The sequence below is a fragment of the Tripterygium wilfordii genome, chromosome 23 (assembly GCF_013401445.1).
Source record: "Tripterygium wilfordii isolate XIE 37 chromosome 23, ASM1340144v1, whole genome shotgun sequence".
Lineage (NCBI taxonomy): Eukaryota > Viridiplantae > Streptophyta > Magnoliopsida > Celastrales > Celastraceae > Tripterygium > Tripterygium wilfordii.
Genome location: NC_052254.1, coordinates 10942258 through 10963879, shown reverse-complemented (window position 1 = coordinate 10963879; position 21622 = coordinate 10942258). Strand labels below are relative to the sequence as shown.

The window sequence follows — 21622 nt, the reverse complement described above, 5'->3', positions numbered from 1 at the left end:
CTACAACTCGAATATTCTTCGGAGTTAGACTTTCGCAACTCGAATCTTTTAGCTATCAATTGTTGAAATAGTTTATATTTGTTTAATTTTTTAAAATTTTATTTATGTAAAAAATGAGGATTAAAAATACTTAATTTATATGCCCCGCCGAAAGATGATATTATTTACAAAAGTCTGATTTTTATAAATTCTTTATTAAGAATACTTAATTTATAAAAAAAAAAGTCTTATTTAATTCAAAGATAATAGTATGGAGATTTAATGTTGATTGTTAAAAGTATGAGAGCTTAAAATTCACGTGAGATGTAGTAGAAATGTTTATAAGTGCATTTATGCCGTTTTATTAATAATGCAAGTATTATATGCGTGTGTGTAATTTTGGTAATTATTTTTCTCTTTAATAAGTTCGTCCCCCCATCTCTGGACCCTAGGTCTACCCATGGCAGGTTTCTACTGTAATTTAACTAAATTACAGACATGATTTAAAAAAATCATGAATGTGTTTTGATTGGGTTTAGGAGTCGAACGATATTTTTTGTCTCAATCAAAAATTGAATTCATCATAAGATAAATATAGAATGTTTCGAGACAGGGGTAGAGCCATGAATTGATAATGGGGTGAGTTGACATTAAAACAATAGTATTTTGATCTGTCTGAAAAAATTTTAGCAAGGGTTCAGGGGCAGGCATTAGGAATTTTTTTTGTAAGCCTATCCATCTAATTCTAAACATTCATCTTGATGTTTGGTTTAAATACATATTAAAATTGATGAAAACTAATTAAATACGATCTACAATATGAAATAATATATAAATGTCTAATTGGAAGTCATATTTCAATTTCAATCTAATTTTTTAAAACAAAAAATATCGTTATGTAATGTTGTTTTGATAATTGTTTTATATTAAAAATAATGGAATGAATAATATTAGGATTAATATTGTTATGTATTGTTAATATTATTACTATTGTTAAGTATATATGTATACACACATAGATAGATATTATCGATACAAATTTCAGCACGACCCACACATTAGCAGTTGGGGTCCTATGTATACACACACATAGATAGATATTATCAATACAAATTTCAGCACAACCCGCACATCAGCAGCTGGGGTACAGGTTATGACGTAGACAGTGAATCTCTAACTTGCAAGAATGAGAACGGGCGGCCTTTTGTGGTTTGGGGACACTCCGACACTCAAGTCAATAATCTTATTCAGAGTAAATCAATGTCGAATGTCTTGGTTGTGAGAGTCTAGCTAGGATGAGTATGGTCATCCTCTTTTTATAGGTGCTATAAAGCATGTATGTTGGGATTTTCATATCCCCGATTATTCAATCTATTGAGATCTTGACGTTGAGGTTGTGATACGAGGATCCATCGTGATCCTTCGTTGTGATATGAGGATCCTTCATGATTCTGATATCGAGTGTCGTTGAAATTGTTGCCGTATGAGGATTTGTCATCATCTAACTTCATAGTTTGAGTTTGAATTTCCCTAAGTTGTCGTTAAGAAATTCTATGTGAAGTCTTCCCTACTTGGGTTGAGTTTAGGTACCTGCTTCCTCAAGTCATGCATGGTTGTTGGGATTTTCGAGTGACTTCCTAGTTTAACTCCTTTGTGGACGGTCTTTAGGAAGTCATTCCCTCTGTATGTCACCTGTCATGTTGATTAGACATGTCATTTTTTATTCATTCACACATATTATAAATTTGGAACCACCGCCCTAAAACAGTTCTCTATCTAACCATTGTTTCGAGATTATATTCAATGGTGCATAATTTTTTTTAATGTTTTCTTCATGTTAAATTTTCATATCCAATTATCACGAAATGTTACACTACTCTAGCAACCATGTAACTAAAACTTGCATATAATTATTCCTGCAGGCTTTCGTTTCTTATTGACATTGAGGATTCTAGCTGTTTTGGAGAGAAATCTACCATTAATGTGGCTGATTTCCTTCTAGGTTAGCTGAGATAATGCTTACATAAAAAATCCATGAAACTAAAGTTTGTGCTTTCCTTCTATCGGTGTTCTACCCACTTCAAGTTTAATGAAACGCCATCGTTTAGTAGGTCAAGCTGACCGGAATGGGGAGCCGAAATGTTATCCGCGGCAGCTACAATGCCACGTGAACGTATATAAGGAAACCTAAATCACATTCTCTTCTCTCAAAGTCCCAACTCCCAAGCAGAAGCGGAGTATCAGAATCAAGCCGATTCCTTCCTCCTTCCTCCCTCTGTAGCTCCAATCTCCCCAATCATGTACAGAACGGCGGTGAGGCGTATATTGTCGGATGCAACCTTTAGCAATGCACGCTTTCGATTCCCGCATCTCCAGACTTTGATTGGAGGCGTTTCTCGCTTTTCCACTTCTGCGAGTCCTCCGTCATTCTCTAATCAAAGCCCCAATCAAGATCAAATCCCCTTTGCACGCGTAGATAACCCTAACAACACAGATTCTACAACATCTTCCTCAACATCATCGACGGCCGAGGGAGCGGGAGCTCGTCGTTACCAGAGGCAGAGACCGAGAGTTGAGTACCAGGATGAACAAGGACGCGTGCTTCATGCTTCCCTCCCTCACGTGGTCAGTGTTCTCGATTGCGCTTCTCATTTTGGACAAATCTTTTTGTCAATTGGATGACTAACTTTCATAAATTTTGTTTAATTAGTGATGATGCTGGATTTTGGTGTTATGTGTTTGTTCGCTAGGTTAGAAAACCTTCCTTTTAATTTTGTTGTTGATGCAGATAATGTTGGGATGGACTGAAGAAGCCATGATTTCTGGTGCAAGAGACATTGGCGTGTCACCTGCTATTGTTGGCACTTTTCCAAGGAAAGAGGCTGCTCTAGTTGAGGTATAACAGATCTTTTACTGTGAGGCTAATTCACCTGCCCATCCTGTGTCTTCAATTTGGTAGACAAGTTGCAGGTGGTAGTCATTGATGCATGTATTTTAGCCTCCAATATCATCACTGCTATCCATTTTCATTTAGAAGAAGCTCTAATGAGTAATTTTCTGAAGCTTTATTTGGGTAAATAGGTTGGTATATAGTTGGTAAAGTTTTTTCGTTGCAACTTAGGTTTATTGGTTCATTTGTTGGAAGCACTGGAATGATCTCTCTGAAAACTAAAACTATTGATATAGTTTTGTTTAGGATTGAGCGAACCAGAAAGTCTAACACTCTAACCCCCAATTCAAGAAAACTTGAACAAAAATTCCCAATTCTTAGGTAAGAAATTGGAACAAAATCTTGAACTTCTGAATTGAACAAGATCACATTGAATCTTGCAGGTCGGGTCGGATAAACTCACATTCTCCTTACATTGCAACTTTACATAAAAACTCTTTTTTTCTGAGGCATAATAGAGGTTTACAACCATTGATTTAAGAAATATTAGGATTCCTAAACCACTGACCTAGACAAACATAATCAATTAAAAAAATACCTAGAAACTGAGAAACATGCATGCTAATTAAAAGAGAAACCTTTTCCACAAAGTATTCTTTGACTCTTAAAAAACAAATCAAAAAAAAAAAAAAACAAAATTAATCTAATGGCCTCGTGCATCAAATTTGGTAAGGTGTATTAGTTGGAAAAGTTTTCCTTGTCTCTGTACATGTTGGTTTGGGCCAAAAACACCTCTAGTCACTTTGATATTGATTTTTTTTTTATATTATTTTCCCTGTTCAGTTTTTCATGGATGACTGCTTGCAAAGGCTTGTCGATAGAATTGACTCAGGAGAGGATCTACATAGTCTGATGCCTAGTCAGCGCATCTCCAAGCTTGTGAGGATTCGTCTGGAAATGCAAGCACCTTACATATCGAAGTGGCCTCAAGCCCTTAGCATTCAGGTACCCGTACCTTTCATGATGACCCTTTTTCTTGTTAAAATGCTGACATAACTAGAGCTGAAAGTCTAAAAGCGTTGCTGTTCTCTGAATTCCTTCACAGGCACAGCCACCAAATATTCCAACAAGTTTTAAGCAGCGAGCAATGTTGGTGGATGAGATATGGCATGCTTTTGGTGATGAAGCCTCTGATATGGATTGGTATGTGAAGCGCACTATCCTTGGAGGAATATACTCGACCACTGAGATCTACATGCTCACAGATGTTTCTCCAGGTTTTGTTATATTTACTTCTTCTGTCCTCATAGCTTGGACTTGCAATTGTTATTTCTGGACTTTTGTTTCTTTGATGCCTTTTATCTTCCTTTTCGGTCATCATAGTCAAAGTTAGTCTCCTTCTTTCAGTAGCACGGGGATGTTGCAAATGTTATCTTGATCATCATCTTTTTTATTGAAGTTGTTGATGTACGCAAGGCCTTTCATCTGCCCATAATGCAATTATTTCGGTAATGGTTATTGCATGAGAATATTAGGAATCATGAAGAAATCTGCCAGGAAGGAGAAGCAATGTGCTGTCTCTCTTCTTTGTGGTCCATTCCCAATGTTTCTTATGCACGTAGCAAAAAAAAAAAAATTCTTGATGAAGATAGAGGGTCTTGCCATTTATGTAAAGATTTATCCTTATGACACAACATCCAATAATTGCCCTTTTCTGACAGATTTTCGTGATTCGTGGGCATTCTTGGATGAGCGAGTGAAAGACGCTTTTGATCTGAAAAAGACGATCCAAGAGGTAACGTCTCTAAATTTTTGTTAACTTTCTGCTTTTGCCTTTTGGTTGATTTCATTAACAGGCCTTCTGGATATGGGTGGAGCGTTGAACGAAGTCTCTGTTGCAGGCCAAGTATCTGGCAGAAGCTGTCGGTGCAGGAATGGGAAGCTCTTTGCAAGGATTTGTGAATCAAGTTTTTCAGAGATGATAATTGCTGGATAGATGGTTCAAAAATATGTTCCTGGGTGTCTATTAATAAGGAATTTTCTACCTTCTCTTTTTACACCATTGCCACAATCAAAATGTAATTAGAATGCCCGTCCAAATCCCCACAAACTTATATTTATGGTTTGTTATTTGGCCTTTTACATTTTGATTGTGGTCTTGAATAAATTTTTTGTATCTAATATAGGTAACTAGGTACAGTCTCGTTGAGAAGTACGTATTCTACTTTCTGCTTCAATCACTCTCCTCTGAACTTCATCCTGTTCCCATAGCTTTCTGAATTTTAAGAGTAGTCTATCCTTACTGTTTTATCCCCCGTGGCTACTATCATTCTTTCTCTGATAGCATGTCATAGAAGCCTTCCTTGAAGAAACAACTGTCTAGAAAGATACAGCTACTGTTCTTCATTTCCAAGCAGATATCTCCAGACCCCTTCCCTTCAGATACGGAGCTTACGTATAAAGTAAGAAAAAAACCAGAACGAATTGACTTAACCACCATACATACATGTTGCGAGCCAGAGAGGGCTATAGTCAGAATCTGACAGAGAAATCCAAAAGAACCTATAACCAGCAGCAAATAAAAAGATGGGACCTAAACGTCCTCTCGGGCAGAAACCTTGTTCCACAATAATCAAAGAGAGAGGAAATTTGAGTTGGGGATGAGGGCAGGAAATAAGCTGCAAGACAGCACGTGCTCATAGTGTCATAGAAATCAGATTGAAGAAGCAAAATCATTAACCTTCTACCAGTTAATGTCATGTGGATTGCATAATGACATTACAAAATAAAGTGAACGGGAAAGTGCCGTTACAAAATGAGGCACCAAAGCATCAAACGACAGCAATTTCAACTCGTGTTCAATGGAAAGGAAGATTACTGACGAGGGGAAGGGAATGAGATTAAACAGGAGGCGACAAAGCATTATCAGTGTAACTAAATCTGAACTACCCAAAATATGTTTTGCACATATCAACTTACTCCTCATTCTACACAGATAATGAAACCATTCTCCCTGCCTTGAAGAGCCCAAAAAATAAACTCACTCTCAGCCTCGTCAAAATAGGTCCTCAGCACTGTCACTGGATTACTAGGTTGCTCCATCAGCAAGAGGAAGAAACTGAGAACCTGAGTTCTTACTCCAATCTACCCTTACTGGATCATTGCCGCATAAATATTTGCGGACACAGCAGAGCCATAACATAACAAAAGGAGACATTAATCAAAATCCAGGAATTCCATTCTTTTCCTCATGGAGCCCTTCAGAGCCATAGCATCCTGTTCAGCCTTTTGAGCCTAACAAGACAGAGAACAAAGTCAATACAAGCAAGCAATCACTTTCTATCTTGGTCTTACAAAATTCTTCTTTCATGAGAGCCAGAAACAATGTGCATCAAGATTTGAAAAGCTACACCAAAGTAGAAGTGTTTTGCAAAAAGATTTGAAATATCTGTTGCATCAGCAAGGCAGGCAACAGAAAACATCAGGGCGTATAGCTGCAGGCAGGACACTGAAGGGTTGCAGCAAAGTCATTTAAAAGTAACTGTTTCTGTTCTATATCTTTACCATAGGATTTATGGAGCCCTTATAGGATTCAGCTGGAGGCTGAATCCGGTAGTTTTGCAAGGGAATAGTGGTCGGTTAAGCCACCAAGGACTATGGGAACTTTTATAGAGATTCAATTTGAGGTGAGTTTGGTTGCTTCTAAGGGGATAAGGGTAGTTTAGCCTTCAAGGTGGCATTTTGAATCGTTTTCAGTCAAATGGTTTAGGATTTAGAATCCCCGTTTAATGTTTTAGGGTTTAGGATCTAAGAAATAGGGTTTATGGTATCAGATGGGTTTCAGGCCACTGGGGGTATGGATTTAAGATTTAGAGTTTCGAATTTAGAATTTCGGGTTTATAAGATTTCTTATGGGATTCAGCTTGAGGTGATTTTGGTGGCTTTACATGGGAATAAGGGATAGGCTTGGTATCAAGGTGGTGTTTTTAATGGTTTCCTAACATATATTGTAATTCCGTAGGCCCCAACCTATTGTTTCTCAAGGTTATTTTGCAATCTCCAACTCATCAACATTTATTAGCAATGCATGAAAGATAAATTGACTTTCTATTGGTCATAGGGCCTCCAAAAATAGTAGAGTATTATATTATCTTAAATTATCAAAAGAACCAGAAATTAAAAAAGTTGATTAAGGTATCAATGACCTTCAAAAATAAATCTCAAATCACATTCCAACCTTATTTTAAAGAAAATTTTGAATGGAAAATAAAAATGTATTGCACAAGCACCAAGTAGGTGCCAACAGTACAATTAACTTTCAAATTTATGCCCGAGCAATGATTCATGCTCCGGTAAAAGAACATCAAGATAAAGTATCAACAAGTTCCTTTACTCCGTCAGTGGAACTACAATCTAGCACGAGTCTAATATCAATCTATACCTAAGGGCACCACGACTAGTTCAGGTGGTCATGCTACTCATCACCATGCCTAAGGACAAGGGATCAAACAATCAAAAAAAAAATCCATTACCATATGGGCATTCGTGCATGATATCTCTTTATGGCTTCAAACTAATTTCAGATAGTAAAAAACTCAAACACAAATATAGCACTGACCCTCTTAATCTCTGCAGCTGACACACAAGTCATGTGTGGAGGAAGTTCTTCCTTATCAAGTTCCTATATTGTTAATAGAGAAATCATTTTTCCCCATCAGAAGTGATTAATAATAACTCAAGTCTCAAAACAAAAATGATGAATTATACCAGCTCTCCAATCAAGACAACATTCTCCCCACGGATTACATAGAGGCCTAAGGTGATGTCGCAGTAAAGGTCACCAACAATAACTCGTTCGCATGCACCTTCAAGAACAACATTCGCTGAGCATGGAAGGAAGAGTTTTCATCAGTGAATGTTGTCAAGGAAATGGAAGAATAGTATAAAAGAAAATGTAACACCCATGAAAAATACCAAATTGATCAAAAGACCTCAGCAACCCCAAGAGTTTTCTACCATCTCGAAGCAAGACAATGAGCTTTTCTGCAAACGAGAAACGGTGATTACTAATTAGTTAAAAAATCATCAATCAGGTAACTGTTTTTATGTCAACTAACATGTCGCTGGCATTGATGGAACAGAAACTACATCTAATACCGCCAAGGAAATGGCAAGTATGCAGGCAGTAAATTGTTGAAAATTTGGTTATACACCAAAACTCCAACACGGGGTTGAGGGTGAAGAGACACTGTACCAGAGGGAGACAAAAAAAAAAGATGAGATAGGAAGACAAGCCCCCATTGTGACCTGCATACCCAACAGGAATGGGAAAAGACACAAAAGCTGGCATAATCTCTTAACATCCTTGATATTATATGCCAACCTTAGACCATTGTTGCAATTGGACATCCCTGTGGACCCCATGCAATGATCCAGTAAAATATGGGACTTCAATAGAAGTTGACGATATTCTAGTAAAGCAGTGACTGAGCAGATTGTGTTTGTACAGCATTGCAGCGCAGGTTAACTCGCTTGCATAACATCAGATGTAGCGTAACATTGGTGCAACAGTCACTTAACTAACTGGATCTGGTTGTTAAGTTGGTTAAGTGTTTACTATTCAGTATTCACACTGGGAATACGGGTTCGAATCCCCATCAGGTATGATAAAAGCCAATATAATTTATCCCAAAAAAAAGGCCATGGGGCTTATATCGTGTATAACAGCCTCTACTTGAAATTTTCAGCAGAGTGCCTTCAATTTCCTGGTCTATCTTAGTACATCCAACAGCCCTTTCCCTTTGGGAAAACAAATTGCAACCAACATGTGACTGCCATGTGTTGTTTCCTGTTTAATATTTAACGGGGACTGGACGGGTGGGGGTGATTGCTAGAAATATTAGGAGGGTGTCAATCAAATACACTTAGAAACCACAGAAACTCCATTTAGAAAAGTACTTGGAGGGTTATCAACGAATTCTACCACTTTCATAAATATAAACCAAGGATTTCTATATCTTCAAATTCATGAGCCAATAATCTGGGAAGAGAAATAGCTGCAAAGTTGGATCACCATACTGAAGATAAATCCATATTACATAATCAATCCAATAGTAAACAACAACAATTTTTTCTTCAACAAAATCACTATTGTCTATTCTGCAGCGCTTGGAGCTACCAAAACTCACATTTCAGTAATGACTAGAGGCACAAATGCCATGTATAGTTTAAGATCCTCACAATTGCTAGATGGAACAAAGAAATAGAAAATCCCACCTTCATTGGATCCAATATATAATTTAACATTAGTTCATAGAAAGATTCTTGAAATCCAAAAGAACACAAAATTCAGAGAAATCAACCCAATTAATATCCATAGATGTATTTGCATAAACATAAATAGATAAATTCGGATGGAAAGGGAGATAGAAATTACTATCAAGATAGCTAGCAAGCGAAGTGGAGAGGAAGATATCTTCTGGGCCAGCCCACGACATGGAGTTCACTCTTGTTCGCTACTCCAAATATCAACCAAACCAATTGCATTGGCTCTCAACAACACCTCCTACTAAACCACCCCCCTAAAATCAAATCTCTCTCTATCCCAATCAATCAAGCTCCAACGAAACCCTAATCTTGAATTTTGAAGATAAAAAAGGAGAAAAATAAATCAGAGCGATTTACGATAGAATTTTGAGAGAGAGAGCTAGGTTTACACCTTTTTGACAAGAAAAGACATCGTCTTTATCACTCTCGCGCTCGCTATAACTCTCTACTGTGGGCTGCTTCTGTGCGACGAACATAAATAAATGGAAATCCTCGATTGAGGGGAAGCTTTGTGTACCGTTGGATCAAAATCTTTAATCATTGATATGAGATCAATTTTATGATTTGTTTAATTTTTCTTTAATAATAATGATCAGGCCTTATATGGGCCCCCATGATGGTTGAGAAGCCATGGGCCCACATCTGATTTGTTGTACGCGTGTCAAATAGTCAATGGGATAAAGATTCCTCTTTTATGCTGACATGGCTAGACAATATCACGTGCCAGCGTAGTGTCGATGATTTTTATTGAAAGAAATCAAAAATAGTCGAGAGACCAACCAATTCAACCTACTTTTTGAATAATTAAATGAGCGTAAATTTTGAGTTGCTTGAATAACTCAATAGATAAGATTGAATCAAAATTCATGCAAATATAGACTCCAAAATGAGACAACTCCATGGAACCGAGATTCCACAAGTTAATATCATAGTTGATTGATTCAAATTTCTAACCTCGAACACCGTACATCTAAAGAGAGAAACCAACTAGGCTATCGTCAAAATGTCTCCCATCGGTTTGTGATGGTCAGGAAGGCCATAGGCTAGTGGAAGGATTTAGTTTTCAAGTAGTGACAATCTTACCTGTTTCTTGAATTCTGGCTTGGCTTGGCTCCCATCGAGAGAAATGAATAATGGATGAGGCCAACAGTCCTCATTTGGCAAGAAATGCAGTGCTTTGCTTGCACACATGGCCCCTGTAACTACAAGGATTACCATCATGTGTCCATATATCCATTTTTGTACAATCTCTTGATCCAGCCATCTCCCGAGGCTCTATAAAGCACATCCTCTTTATCCCTTCCGGCGTTACAGAAAACATGAGTCTAAAAACATTACAGAAATCTTGCTTCTACTACGGGACAGGCTTTGCAGTTCCTAGGTGCCAACTTCACAGCTCACTGAGACAAGGAATCCACAGATGTAACGAAAGGCCATCGTTTACCCAATTAAACCACACCGCATATGCGAAGGCATACATTGCAGATGAGAAGATACTAATTCAGTCACTCTCCCAAACCTCATTGTATTTTACTACACACACACGAGCATTCCTCTAAGCCAAACAACAAGAGCACAAAAACTATAGCAAATGATGAGACAACATTGTATTTATAAAAGAGGAGAGGACAACATAACATCCAATTTCATCCCACCCACAAAAGAAATCATTCCAATAGTGAAAAGTTCAATGCATCCACAAAGTAGAGAGGGAGGGAAGGAGGGAGCCTCATATTCATTTCCACAATAGCTAATAATAAAACTTCGCACATCAAATATCCGAATATCCAGAACATAACAAAATCTATAGAGCTGAACATATAGGAGGAGTTTGAACATTCTACTCTGGCAACGTGAAAAGGCCCCTTTTGTAAGAAATTCCACTTGTTAAATTGTTCAAACAGTCTAATGCCCATACTTCTGAAACTCCCACTCGCTGTTATCTGTTGAATTAACAAAACCACCACACAAAAAAAAAAAAAAAAAGATTGAGAAATTCCGCTATGCAGCATTGGAAAAATGAGTCAATTCAATTCGCGCAAAATTCAGGGCATGCAGCATAAAAAAATAAAACAGTTGATAAACAGATTAAAAGAGCAAAAATAATAAAGAAAGATAGCGAAGGGGAGGCAGTGGCATGAAACATACCCAGTGGACAAACTTGACGAGTTTTAAGCCATCGGCTGATGCAATGAAAATGGAATGCATGGTTGCAAACTCCTGCAATAAAGTACAAACTTAACATCAATAAGCGTCAAATATCACCAATGTTAATTCTAACAAGTAAGACTGTTCATTAAACTTCAAACCAGAAGTAAGAGTTAAGTGACTTTGGTTATAGTATTTTCCATTTACAATTTCATAGGAAAAGTAGACATTCTAAGCAAAGTAATATATGAAGAAAGACAAAAATTTCATGAAAAAAAAAATGAAAGCACAGAAAGGAGGTTGCACTTCTTTGGTTGAAAAGGAGCAAATTAATAAACTCATTTTCAGCATCCTCCTATCCTTTCTTTGTCAATTGCTTGAACTAAAAAAAATCCAAAGCTTTGTTACCTGTAACTTGACATAAATCATGTACATTTGTTTCTACTAAAACAACTCAGACACTGAAAGTAAAAAACAGTTTTCAGTTTTACAAATCAAAAAATGTTTCTGAAAATTAGAGGGACTAAAAAGGCTAATTAATGAAAACTATTCAAAGAAAATAAAACTGAAAGCAGAAGCTGAAAAATCATTTCCCAACCTATCAACACCTTTACCCACAAGCTGGAAGCTGAGGTCAATTTAAGTTCTTCGAAGTTCAAAAACATAAAAGTAGGCAATGAAAATACAATCAGTTTTACCCACAAGCAAAAGATTATTCTCTCTAAAAGTCTAAATAATTCTAGATTGCAAAAGGTGATCGGAAAATTGATACAGCTTTCCAACTCCTTACTGACATTAAAGAACTTCAACTCATATACAACTTGAAGTTCCGAAAGCGAAAAAAAAGAGAGGAAAGGAACATATGAGACCAACCAAAGGGAAGCTTAGGTTAATCACACAAAAATTAAAGTAGGCAAAAAACAAGAGAACGAAAAGCACCATCATACTATAATTATAATCAATGCAACAGATATGAAGAGTTAAATACTAACAAGCACGCATCAGTACAATTCTGATTTTAGAGCAAACTTCAAGGTTTGCAAGACTGCAGATCAAAATATTTTGGTTCTTGAATGATAGTGCTACTTGAACTCTGTTACAAAGTCTCTAGTCAAAAATTACTTGGGAAGCCACTACTGCAAATTCCAAATGCAAAACCTAGTTCATCATATGGGAAACATTAAAGTATCAAAAAGCCATGTGATGTTACACAAAATGAAAATACTCCAAGTGCCAAGAGCATACCCACATCCAGAATAATCTTTAACACTCAGCTTCATAATCAACGAGAGAACAAAAAAGGGCAAAAAAATAAATAAATAAATAAATAAAATTTTCTGCACAGATCACTGAACCAGTGAGCAAGTTTTATTTAATATAACAATAACAAGCACTCTTTTACAGAGCGGCAAAAAGAGATCATCTTTAAATATCTTCAGACAAAACAAAAAAGGGAAAAAAAAAATGACCGGACATTAAAATAGGATAAAGTTTAGAATTGATCACATACCCCAAGCAACTGTGCACTCCTCACTAGTGGCGCTGGCCTGATTTGCTTGGCACTCAATGCCTAACCACCGAAACAAACCAGCAACACGGGACAAATCATAAAAGAAAATCAAGACATGTAATCACCGATCAAATTCCTAGAAACATAGAAAACAAAACAATTTAAAAACATCAACAATAACTTACAAAGATCCATAATATGATTCCTGCAGATAGCACAGTTGTCGACAACAATGTCTGCAATCCAAAAACCAACATATCATTACAAACACCGGGAAAACCAAAACCGAGACAATTTCAAACCCTAACCGCACAATCAATCAAACAAACACGTATATGAACTAAACAAAATCACGCGTACAATAATATTTAAGGAATTTAGGGTTATGAGAGGTACCCCATGCCCAGAGAGCGACCGCGCTCCACTTCTTAATCTCGAAGCGTTTGGGCTTCTTAGAGGAGGAAGAAGGAGCAGCACTGCTAGATGACTCGCCTACAGGAACCATCGGGACGTCGGAATCCAGGGTCGCCATCGTACACACTCTCGGTCGAAAAACTAGGGATCGCTTTGGCTCTGTTTGGGTGGTTATGGAAGGAAGGAGTGTGGAGTTAATAATGGAGATTTAGACAGTTCTTAAGGAAGGAAAAATATCGGATCTGATTTGGGCCGTAGTGGATCGTAGTTTTGATTGGACTCTCACATGATGTCGTCATTCTAGCCCATCTACTTTTCGGTTTCAACTATTTTTGAAAAAAAAAAAATTCATTCTTCAAAGGCTAATGTAATGGGTTATTTTTAATGCACCAATAAAAATTAATATTGGATCTCATTTCTATTATACAAAAAATAAAATTAAACAGTGTCTCAATACAATCAAATTAGCAAAACACGTCTCCCAATACAATCATATTAGTAAAACATAAATTCCTATATATTATTTTTTTCCACCCAATATGGAGACCAACAATATTTCATGCCTCTACCTTATCCACAACAAAACTACACCAAAACACAAAATTTCAATACAGTCATATCAGTAAAAACACGTTTCTCAATACAACCACATCAGCAAAACACGTCTTCCAATACAGTACATCAACAAAACATAAAATCTCATATATTTTTATTGGCCTAGCCAAAAAACACTCATTGTGGTTGCTCTTAACATAAATCTTTCTAGATATACATACATAATTCATATATATCATTATCATATTAAAGATATTGATATAGAACACATTTTACTCCCAATCCTATGTGACATGTGTGATATAGTTATTTATTAAAAATACAAAGGTATAGTGTACACCAGATTAATATTTTGCTGGAAAGACTGAATTGCCGTAAGGTCCACGATTTCACCGACTGAGAGTGTCATTCTCAAGTTGATTTAGAGTTGGGAGGATGAGTTGAAGCCCCAATGGTAATCTCTATTTTCCCTCTATTTTTTTTGGCTCCCCATCAATCTTCTTCAATTGGATGCTAAAAATAACGTTCATATCTAAGAGCATCTCTAATGGTGGATGGTAAAATGGGGTTTTAGCACCTTGAACAGTGTAAAGTGAGGATGGTATAAGTATAACTTTTTTGCTCCAATAGTACTGGAAATAGGGTGAGAAAATGATTTCTTTACATTATTGATTTATTTTTTTCCATGCAAAACTCACTCTTAACCATCAAACTTTACTTCTCTCCAAAAATTTTCATCGCTTCATTTGGGAGCTATATTTAGCACCCCATACTGAGTATAAAAAATTTATTCTCAAGGTGCTATTTTAGAAGTTAGGAGAGATACATACAACCCTATATACAATTTCAAAAGTGATAAGGATCACAGTAAAAAACATCTCAGTTATCTCAATAGTGGATGTGTCACTCTATGGTTCAATCACCATATTTCGTGGACCCCTACACTGACATCAATCAAGGGACAACATCCACTATTGTGATAACGGGGATGTTTTTTACTGGGATTTATAATATTTTTGATACCACTTGGGTTCGAAATGTTCTAACAAGTTGTATAATACAACCGCATGTCTTCATCACAAGAGATTCCAAATCAAACAAAGCTACAAAAAAAATCAGTTAGTGGGATGTCAAACACAAATACAAAATCCGCGTTGATTGAGTTTGGTTTTGTTTTGTTTTGTTTTTTTTCAAACGTCTCGGCTGTATTTTTGACAAATCTGCTTCTACTCAAAATACATTTCTATTCCAAAATGACCAGTCCTTGTTGAACTAGTCTTCATCTTCACACACAATCCCAAATAACAATTGGGAAAAAAAAAAACAAAAAACAAAAATTCAACTAATTTAAACAATGCCCAGCAAATAAATATGTAAACTTTACCCAAATCTATATTTACACCTTGATTTTCTATGCTTGAAAACTAATCAATCTAAGCTCCCATGGCTATTGTGTGCAATGGAGACTGAACTCCACTGCTTTGCAAACCAGTGTCTGAATGAACAATTTGAGACCTTGTAGGTGATCCGTGACAGTGATAATGGCGGTCATTGCTCTCCTTCTTCACGTCCCTTGGTGCTTCAGATTCTTTGGGTTTATCTGACTCAATTGGCACTGTATACACAAAGGGACCAATTGGAATATCATCATAGTCCTTTAGAATATCCAATGTCTTCACAACAGTGCTCATCATTGGTCTGTGTTTAGGCCTGAGACTTAAACACTGATAAGCTAATCGTGCAGCTTTTCGAGCCCCGGTCTCAGAGTACTGGCCTTCGAGCCTTGGATCCATGATTCGGTTCAGTTTTCGCGGATCGTTTAACATTGGCCTTGCCCACTCTGTTAGAATCTGTTCTCTTTGTGGTCTGTTCTTGTCTACTGATCTTCTTCCTGTTAATAGCTCCAATAATACCACTCCAAAACTGTACACATCGCTCATTGATGTCAAGTGACCTGCAAAACAAACAAACAGATTCATATTAACCACACATTAGCCTGCTTTTTTAGTGCTAATTAGTCGACTAATCCGTGGATTTCATACCAGTCATCATGTATTCAGGAGCAGCATAACCTTGAGTGCCCATAACTCTTGTGGAAACATGAGTTTCATCTCCTTCTGGACCGTCTTTCGCCAGACCGAAATCGGACAATTTGGCAGTGTAATCCTAGAACATTGAGCAGAGACAATAAGTATAAACATTAATTGAAGAGTAATCTTGATTAATAGATTAAAGACTTACAGAGTCTAACAATATGTTTGAAGCTTTGAAATCTCTGTAGATTACAGATTTCTCTGCTTCGTGAAGGAAGGCTAGCCCCTTTGCAGCTCCAAGCGCGATCTTCATTCTCGTCGACCATGGCAGCGACACTGAATATCCTGCAAAACCCAGATCACAAACATTAGAATACACAAATCTTGTTCAAGTCAGTAACATTATAACCCAGAAAACAAAAAATAAAAATTCATACTTCTAAATAACTGATTTTCTAAGCTCCCTCTTGGCATGTATTCATACACCAATAGCCTGTGCTCATCTTCACAACAATACCCAATTAGCTTCACAAGATGTGGATGCCTCAATTGCCCCAACAAGATCACTTCAGTCTGTCACAGGAAAAGAAAAAACAAAAGGGGAAATTTAGTTTAATTAGTTTAATCAGAAGGAAGCAGAAACACCATCAATTCAAATGCAATTTCATTTGAAAGAGAAGAGAGGACTCGCCAACCACTCCCTATGACCCTGTGAACCGTCCAAGTCTAACAGCTTGACCGCCACCGGCTGAGCTTTCAATCCGGGCCTAAGCTTCTCATCAATGAATCCTTTGTGCACTGGTCCGAACCCACCTTCACCAAGGAAGTTACTTGATGAAAAACACTGTGTAATCACCTTCAACTCCGCGAGCGTAAACGCATGAAGGTTTGAACCAGCAAGAGAGATTGAAAGATCTTCTGTGAGTGTTGAGCTGGGATAACTCAAATCGGAAAGTGAAAGTCTTTGCTGCAATGAACTGTGTTCTGTGACCTGCCTTGGTTTTTTCTTACAAGGCTTTGTTGTCTGATTCTCATCATCATGAGCCAAGTAACAGCTTGTAATGATGCATCTCCAATTGCCTTTCTTTACAGCCATTGTTGTTGATGAAATGATGCAGAATGTGTGAGGGCTTTGAGGACTTTATAAAGGAGAGTCGAAGTTAAGAGTACTGCTCTCTCTTTCCTCAAACGCGGACAAGAGAGAAAGAGGTTCGCAACTCCTTTTCCGTGACCCAATCTTTGATTTTTTTGGTTTCTCTATCTCTGCTTCTTTATGGATATCAGTCTGTACAGCATGGAATTCTTCTATAGCTTATTATATATATATATACATACAACCCACATATATTTATATATGATTTGCTTTGATTAATGGGTTCTGAGTCACAGAAGTCCACATAGTTGGTTTGAAGGAAAATGACATTGCTACCCCTCTTGACGTTTGCCATCTTTTTGTGCCAAGGCATTCAATTGTTGGGCAGTTTGAATTTTAGGTAAAAAACCGTCCAAGAAGAGGTGATAAAATCGATTAGTAATTTGTTTAAGGGTGTTGATAACGTGTGTCTTTTGGGCATTTCTTAAGAATTCACTACAACATATTACATTATGTCATGTGTGATAAATACTCTCTCACCTATTTTTTTTTTAACTCAAAATATATGTCTTATTCAGATTTCAATGCACATTTTTCTTCCTTATCTAGTGTCTTTAGGGCGCACGCTATCATTTCCCTTTGTTTAATTAGTTGACTGAAAATTTTGACAAACCTTGAAAGCCAATCTCCAGGTATGTATCTTACACACACTTAAGGTGGGAAAATATAGCTTTTTCTGGGTCGTCTTTCATGTTGGGTAGTTTCGTCAAATGAGCAACTTGTTCTTATACTTGGTAAGAAAAAGGTTGGTCTGCTTGCAATATTGAATAGCTTCTTGAAGCTTAGCTCATACAGTATTATAATTCTAAAGGAAAAAAAAAGTGATCCATAAGAATTAACTAACAATAGACCCCTCGAGAACTAAGAGTAGTTCAGATGACACTCATGTGTATGATATCTTATAAAAGTATCGAGTTTGAGTCTCTCTATCCTCCTCCCCTCTAAAAAAACCCTTCTGTTCGATCCTTATAAAAAAATCATAACCGTGTGGATTGTGGACTTTTTCCAGATCGGAAGGTCGTGGCTTTCCCATGCAGTTGACCTTGTGAGTAATAACAAATAGAATCTTCCATTCCAAATCATTTTTGTTCGAGGGGCTTTATCGTCAAAAAGAGAGTAGGTATTGGAATGATCCATGCCGTTTGTCAATCTCACTCGATGAAAGTCAGTGGGTATTATTGTCATTTCAAATATAGCATGAAAATTTGGAAACAAGCAATGACCACGTCCACTTTTGTAGCCTTTGCCGGCTGGCGGACAAGTTTTGAAACCAATACGAGAATAGACAACGATAAACAGTCATTATATAGTCATTGTCTTGGATCCTAGCTAAATCATAATCTAAAAGGTCAAATTAGAGAGAATGGGAGGTAGTTTGGTTGTCAGGTTATCTACATAAGAACTTGAGGTTAAGGGTTTCATTCTTACCAAGGGGTTGGAATTTGGGTAGTTTTCATCCTCTGTGATAGCATTCATGCCCTTCCAACATGACTTAACGTGTGTGACCTATGAGTCTTAAAAAAAAAAAAGGTCAAATTAGAAAACTGAACACATATGTCTCACCTGATTGCTCCAAGAAAGTAAACAAATACTAATGGATAAGATGGAATTATTAGAAACTGATGTTAATGGACCAAACAAAAGCCTTAGCTTAAGCCATATTATATTAATATAATATAATATTGGTATGTTTAGTGGATGCTAGCAAGTTTCTTACATCAGTTACATGTCAAGCAATTTGGGAAGAACAAATCAAACAAATTACAACTACTTCACCTTCTTCATGCAACTTCACCAAACATGAGCATGTTGGCTAGAAAATCTAGCTCAAATACTTTGAATCAAATAGTGTTTGTTTTGAACCAAAGATTCGTACGATTTTTTTTGTTGGATAGTTGGCATTGATTTTTAGGCCCAGAAAATAAATTAGTTGAACGAGAGAGACTAGACATTTGCTTGTATGTCACTTGGTTAATTATGTCAATCTGATATGAGATAAAAAAAATTAACACTCCCCCACACTTGTAGGTTGGAGTATGTCAGTCCCAACAATTGGACAGGTATAGGGCGTGTCCAAATGGATCACGAGTCTTAACTCTGATACCATGTTAGAAAATTTAGCCCAAATACTATAAACCAATATTGTCTATTTTGAGCCAAAGGCCCACACGACTTAGTTCTTCTTGGGTCTATGCCATTGATTTCTAGGCCTAGAAAACGTGTTGGTTGTGTGAGAAAAACAGAACCTTTACTTGTATGTCACTCGGTTAGGTTATGTCAATCCAATATTAAACAAACAAAAACAAACACGAAGTGTACGTTCAGTTCAACAACCAAAGACTCTGCCTTAGAGAGTTACTTGATCTCCATGGAGTTTTACGTGTGAAATTTGTTTGTCAATCTATAGTGTGTGTGTATATATATATACGCAAGCACGGAATGTGCGTGTATATGGTCGGGTGCCGGTGGTGTGTTGTTATCGGAGAGGAATTGCAGGTGGAATATTTTGTAATTAGTCAAAGTCAAAGTTGTATATTTTATGATTTGTACATACACGGCTGGATTGATTTCCATGCCTTCAAGTGTGTCAGCAGGCGTGTCAGCGTGCGCAAATATATATTTGAAGTGTTGAATGTAGTGGATGACCCCACTTGAATAATTGTAAATCCAACACAAATTTCACTTTTATTTTTCTACATCATACTACTTGAATATATGTAAATCATTATATATATATATATATATATATATCCATCTTTCAATCCGAAGTTCAAGATCAGTTTAAGATGATATGCTAAGGATGCACATAACGATTAAAAAAAACAAAAAATATGGTTGTTTGTATTACTTGTGAAAGACATGCATAATTGAAAAGAAGTGGAGCGTAAATTAATTACATAAAGCAAGTCAACTAAAATTCATGCCCCATGCTTGTCTCAATAAAAAAAACAAACCAACAATTTGACATTGTTGTAACACTCTCATTCCTCCCTGACCCAACAAAAAGCATAAATTACCCACACAGGGGTGGAGTTAGGAGAATTTTCGTGAGGGGTGAACAGTTGGTCAAGGGGTAGCGTCTTTAAATTTTTTTTTAATGTTATATCCTGAAAAATTAAATAATTTCTTATTGATTATATAACAAAATTAAAGTGAAAAAAAATCATAGAATACATAGAGATCACGAACATACATACAGCTTGCATAACAGAATGCATTTTAGATACCATAATGACAGTCAGAACAGTCGAACAAGACTAGGTTTTAAAAGAAAAATTAAATGCTGGTAAAAAGAGAAGAATAGGTTTTAAAAAAGAAGAAGAAAGGAATACTGGTAAAAGGAGAAGAATTGGTGTTTTTTTAAAAGAAGGAAGAGATGTCGGAGTTCATATACGAACTCGTACTGTGGGTTAAAAGAAAACATTGTTTGCCATTAGACCAACGGAAAATATTTGAAACATAATGTATAAAATATATATATAACTACTATTTTTTTTTTTTCAAAAATCCCCGGAACCCCTGTATATGCCCTAACAAATTTACACTATTATAATTACTCTAATGACGCTATTTGTATGCGTCAAGTGGTGGTATCTTGATAAAAAGTTGTCACCAAGGGACAAACTGGTATCTAAAGTTAGATAAAAATGTTATGGTCTTTTATGGCATCTGAAATGATTTCTTGGGGTCATGTTTGATTGACAAGTTCTAAAATTCTTTCCAGTTTTGAAATCAAAGGCACAAGAATCAACTTTCTGATGCTGAGTTCACCACATTTTGGTCCAAGACGAGGAATATAATCTTCACAGTAATAGAATTACTGGTGTAGTAATAGGCCTGCGCTTGTTACCAGAGAGTAGAGGAAAGAGGCTAATGATGGTGAATCTCAGTGATGCTCTCGAAGACTGCCTTTTTTTTTTTGGTAGGAAGTGAAGTATAAATAATACTGTGTCCAGAAGCAGAGCTTGGAAGAGAAAGTTGGTCAAAACTTGCAACTCTGATGAAGTTCTGCGCAGGTGGGGTGCATTATTTGTACGGCATCACCTTCGATCCTTGCAATGTAAGAATGGCTCTCTGTCCATATTCAAGTGAAAGTACCCTTCTTTCACCTGGTTACATTGCCTGTTTTTCATGGGGTTCTAGTGTAGAACTTACCACTTCTAGATCACCGGATTAGGAGGAGTGCGCGGCAAGCGATCCATAGGCGGAAACGATCAACTTATCTTTAAGAACGTTCAATATATGTATTGGACAATTATTAGTTATCTAGCTCAATATTTCCAACATCTAATTAATCCAAAGAGCACACTCACTCACTTGTCTGGTTAATTAGCTCAGAAGGCTGAATTGGTCTGTTTCAGTTTCTTATTATATTTGATACCATGGGTGTACTACTACCTTGCCAAAAGTCAGGAGAAGGAAGAGCCTCTGAACCAGACCTGACCTGACCTGACCTGAAATCTCTCATTTTTCTCAAGTGGTGGTGGGGGTGGGTACTGACTACTGACACTGCCATTACTGGTGGTGTGAGGTAATGGAACACAAAAAGTAAAAGAGTTTTTCTTTTCTTTTCTTATCTGTAAAAAGTAAAAGAGTTAGTAGCAGTAAAAGCC

At 36.8% G+C, this 21622-nt stretch overlaps 4 protein-coding genes across 4 annotated transcripts; 1 reads left to right on the top strand and 3 right to left on the bottom strand.

Moving 5' to 3' along the window:
* The first annotated feature begins 2186 nt into the window (after positions 1–2186).
* Positions 2187–5179, top strand: LOC119993570 (ubiquinone biosynthesis protein COQ9-B, mitochondrial-like). Its single transcript, XM_038840755.1, has 6 exons — positions 2187–2604; positions 2768–2875; positions 3713–3874; positions 3975–4146; positions 4591–4664; positions 4771–5179. Exons 1-6 carry the CDS (start codon positions 2278–2280, stop codon positions 4849–4851), a joined length of 924 nt encoding a protein of 307 aa, XP_038696683.1. The 5' UTR covers positions 2187–2277; the 3' UTR covers positions 4852–5179.
* Positions 5180–5587: 408 nt separating this feature from the next.
* LOC119993571 (sm-like protein LSM1B) lies at positions 5588–9652 on the bottom strand. The gene is made up of 5 exons (XM_038840756.1): positions 9306–9652; positions 7844–7912; positions 7637–7752; positions 7488–7550; positions 5588–6163 (listed from the first exon to the last, which is right to left on the bottom strand). The coding sequence occupies exons 1-5, from the start codon at positions 9364–9366 to the stop codon at positions 6086–6088; spliced, it is 387 nt and encodes a 128-aa protein (XP_038696684.1). The 5' UTR covers positions 9367–9652; the 3' UTR covers positions 5588–6085.
* A 1188-nt stretch (positions 9653–10840) lies between these two features.
* LOC119992954 (RING-box protein 1a) lies at positions 10841–13471 on the bottom strand. Its single transcript, XM_038839802.1, has 5 exons — positions 13251–13471; positions 13040–13090; positions 12855–12914; positions 11345–11416; positions 10841–11139 (listed from the first exon to the last, which is right to left on the bottom strand). Exons 1-5 carry the CDS (start codon positions 13384–13386, stop codon positions 11102–11104), a joined length of 357 nt encoding a protein of 118 aa, XP_038695730.1. The 5' UTR covers positions 13387–13471; the 3' UTR covers positions 10841–11101.
* A 1576-nt stretch (positions 13472–15047) lies between these two features.
* LOC119993499 (serine/threonine-protein kinase RIPK-like) lies at positions 15048–17125 on the bottom strand. Its single transcript, XM_038840655.1, has 5 exons — positions 16548–17125; positions 16294–16429; positions 16065–16201; positions 15866–15989; positions 15048–15777 (listed from the first exon to the last, which is right to left on the bottom strand). Exons 1-5 carry the CDS (start codon positions 16950–16952, stop codon positions 15257–15259), a joined length of 1323 nt encoding a protein of 440 aa, XP_038696583.1. The 5' UTR covers positions 16953–17125; the 3' UTR covers positions 15048–15256.
* Positions 17126–21622: the final 4497 nt, after the last annotated feature.

Bases quoted from the DNA above. Each gene is read 5' to 3' on its own strand.
- LOC119993570 (XM_038840755.1), top strand. From the start codon at position 2,278: ATGTACAGAACGGCGGTGAGGCGTATATTGTCGGATGCAACCTTTAGC. The intron at 3,875-3,974 runs GTACCCGTACCT...ATTCCTTCACAG, and splicing joins CTCAAGCCCTTAGCATTCAG to GCACAGCCACCAAATATTCC. The intron at 4,665-4,770 runs GTAACGTCTCTA...TCTCTGTTGCAG, and splicing joins TGAAAAAGACGATCCAAGAG to GCCAAGTATCTGGCAGAAGC.
- LOC119993571 (XM_038840756.1), bottom strand. From the start codon at position 9,366: ATGTCGTGGGCTGGCCCAGAAGATATCTTCCTCTCCACTTCGCTTGCT. The intron at 7,913-9,305 runs GTAATTTCTATC...TCTCGTTTGCAG, and splicing joins GCTTGCTAGCTATCTTGATA to AAAAGCTCATTGTCTTGCTT. The intron at 6,164-7,487 runs GTCAGTGCTATA...CTGTCTTGTTAG, and splicing joins CAGCTGCAGAGATTAAGAGG to GCTCAAAAGGCTGAACAGGA.
- LOC119992954 (XM_038839802.1), bottom strand. From the start codon at position 13,386: ATGGCGACCCTGGATTCCGACGTCCCGATGGTTCCTGTAGGCGAGTCA. The intron at 11,417-12,854 runs GTATGTGATCAA...ACTTTATTGCAG, and splicing joins GGAGTGCACAGTTGCTTGGG to GAGTTTGCAACCATGCATTC. The intron at 11,140-11,344 runs GTATGTTTCATG...TTAATTCAACAG, and splicing joins TCGTCAAGTTTGTCCACTGG to ATAACAGCGAGTGGGAGTTT.
- LOC119993499 (XM_038840655.1), bottom strand. From the start codon at position 16,952: ATGGCTGTAAAGAAAGGCAATTGGAGATGCATCATTACAAGCTGTTAC. The intron at 16,430-16,547 runs GCGAGTCCTCTC...TTCCTGTGACAG, and splicing joins AGGGTCATAGGGAGTGGTTG to ACTGAAGTGATCTTGTTGGG. The intron at 16,202-16,293 runs GTATGAATTTTT...TGGGTTTTGCAG, and splicing joins AGAAAATCAGTTATTTAGAA to GATATTCAGTGTCGCTGCCA.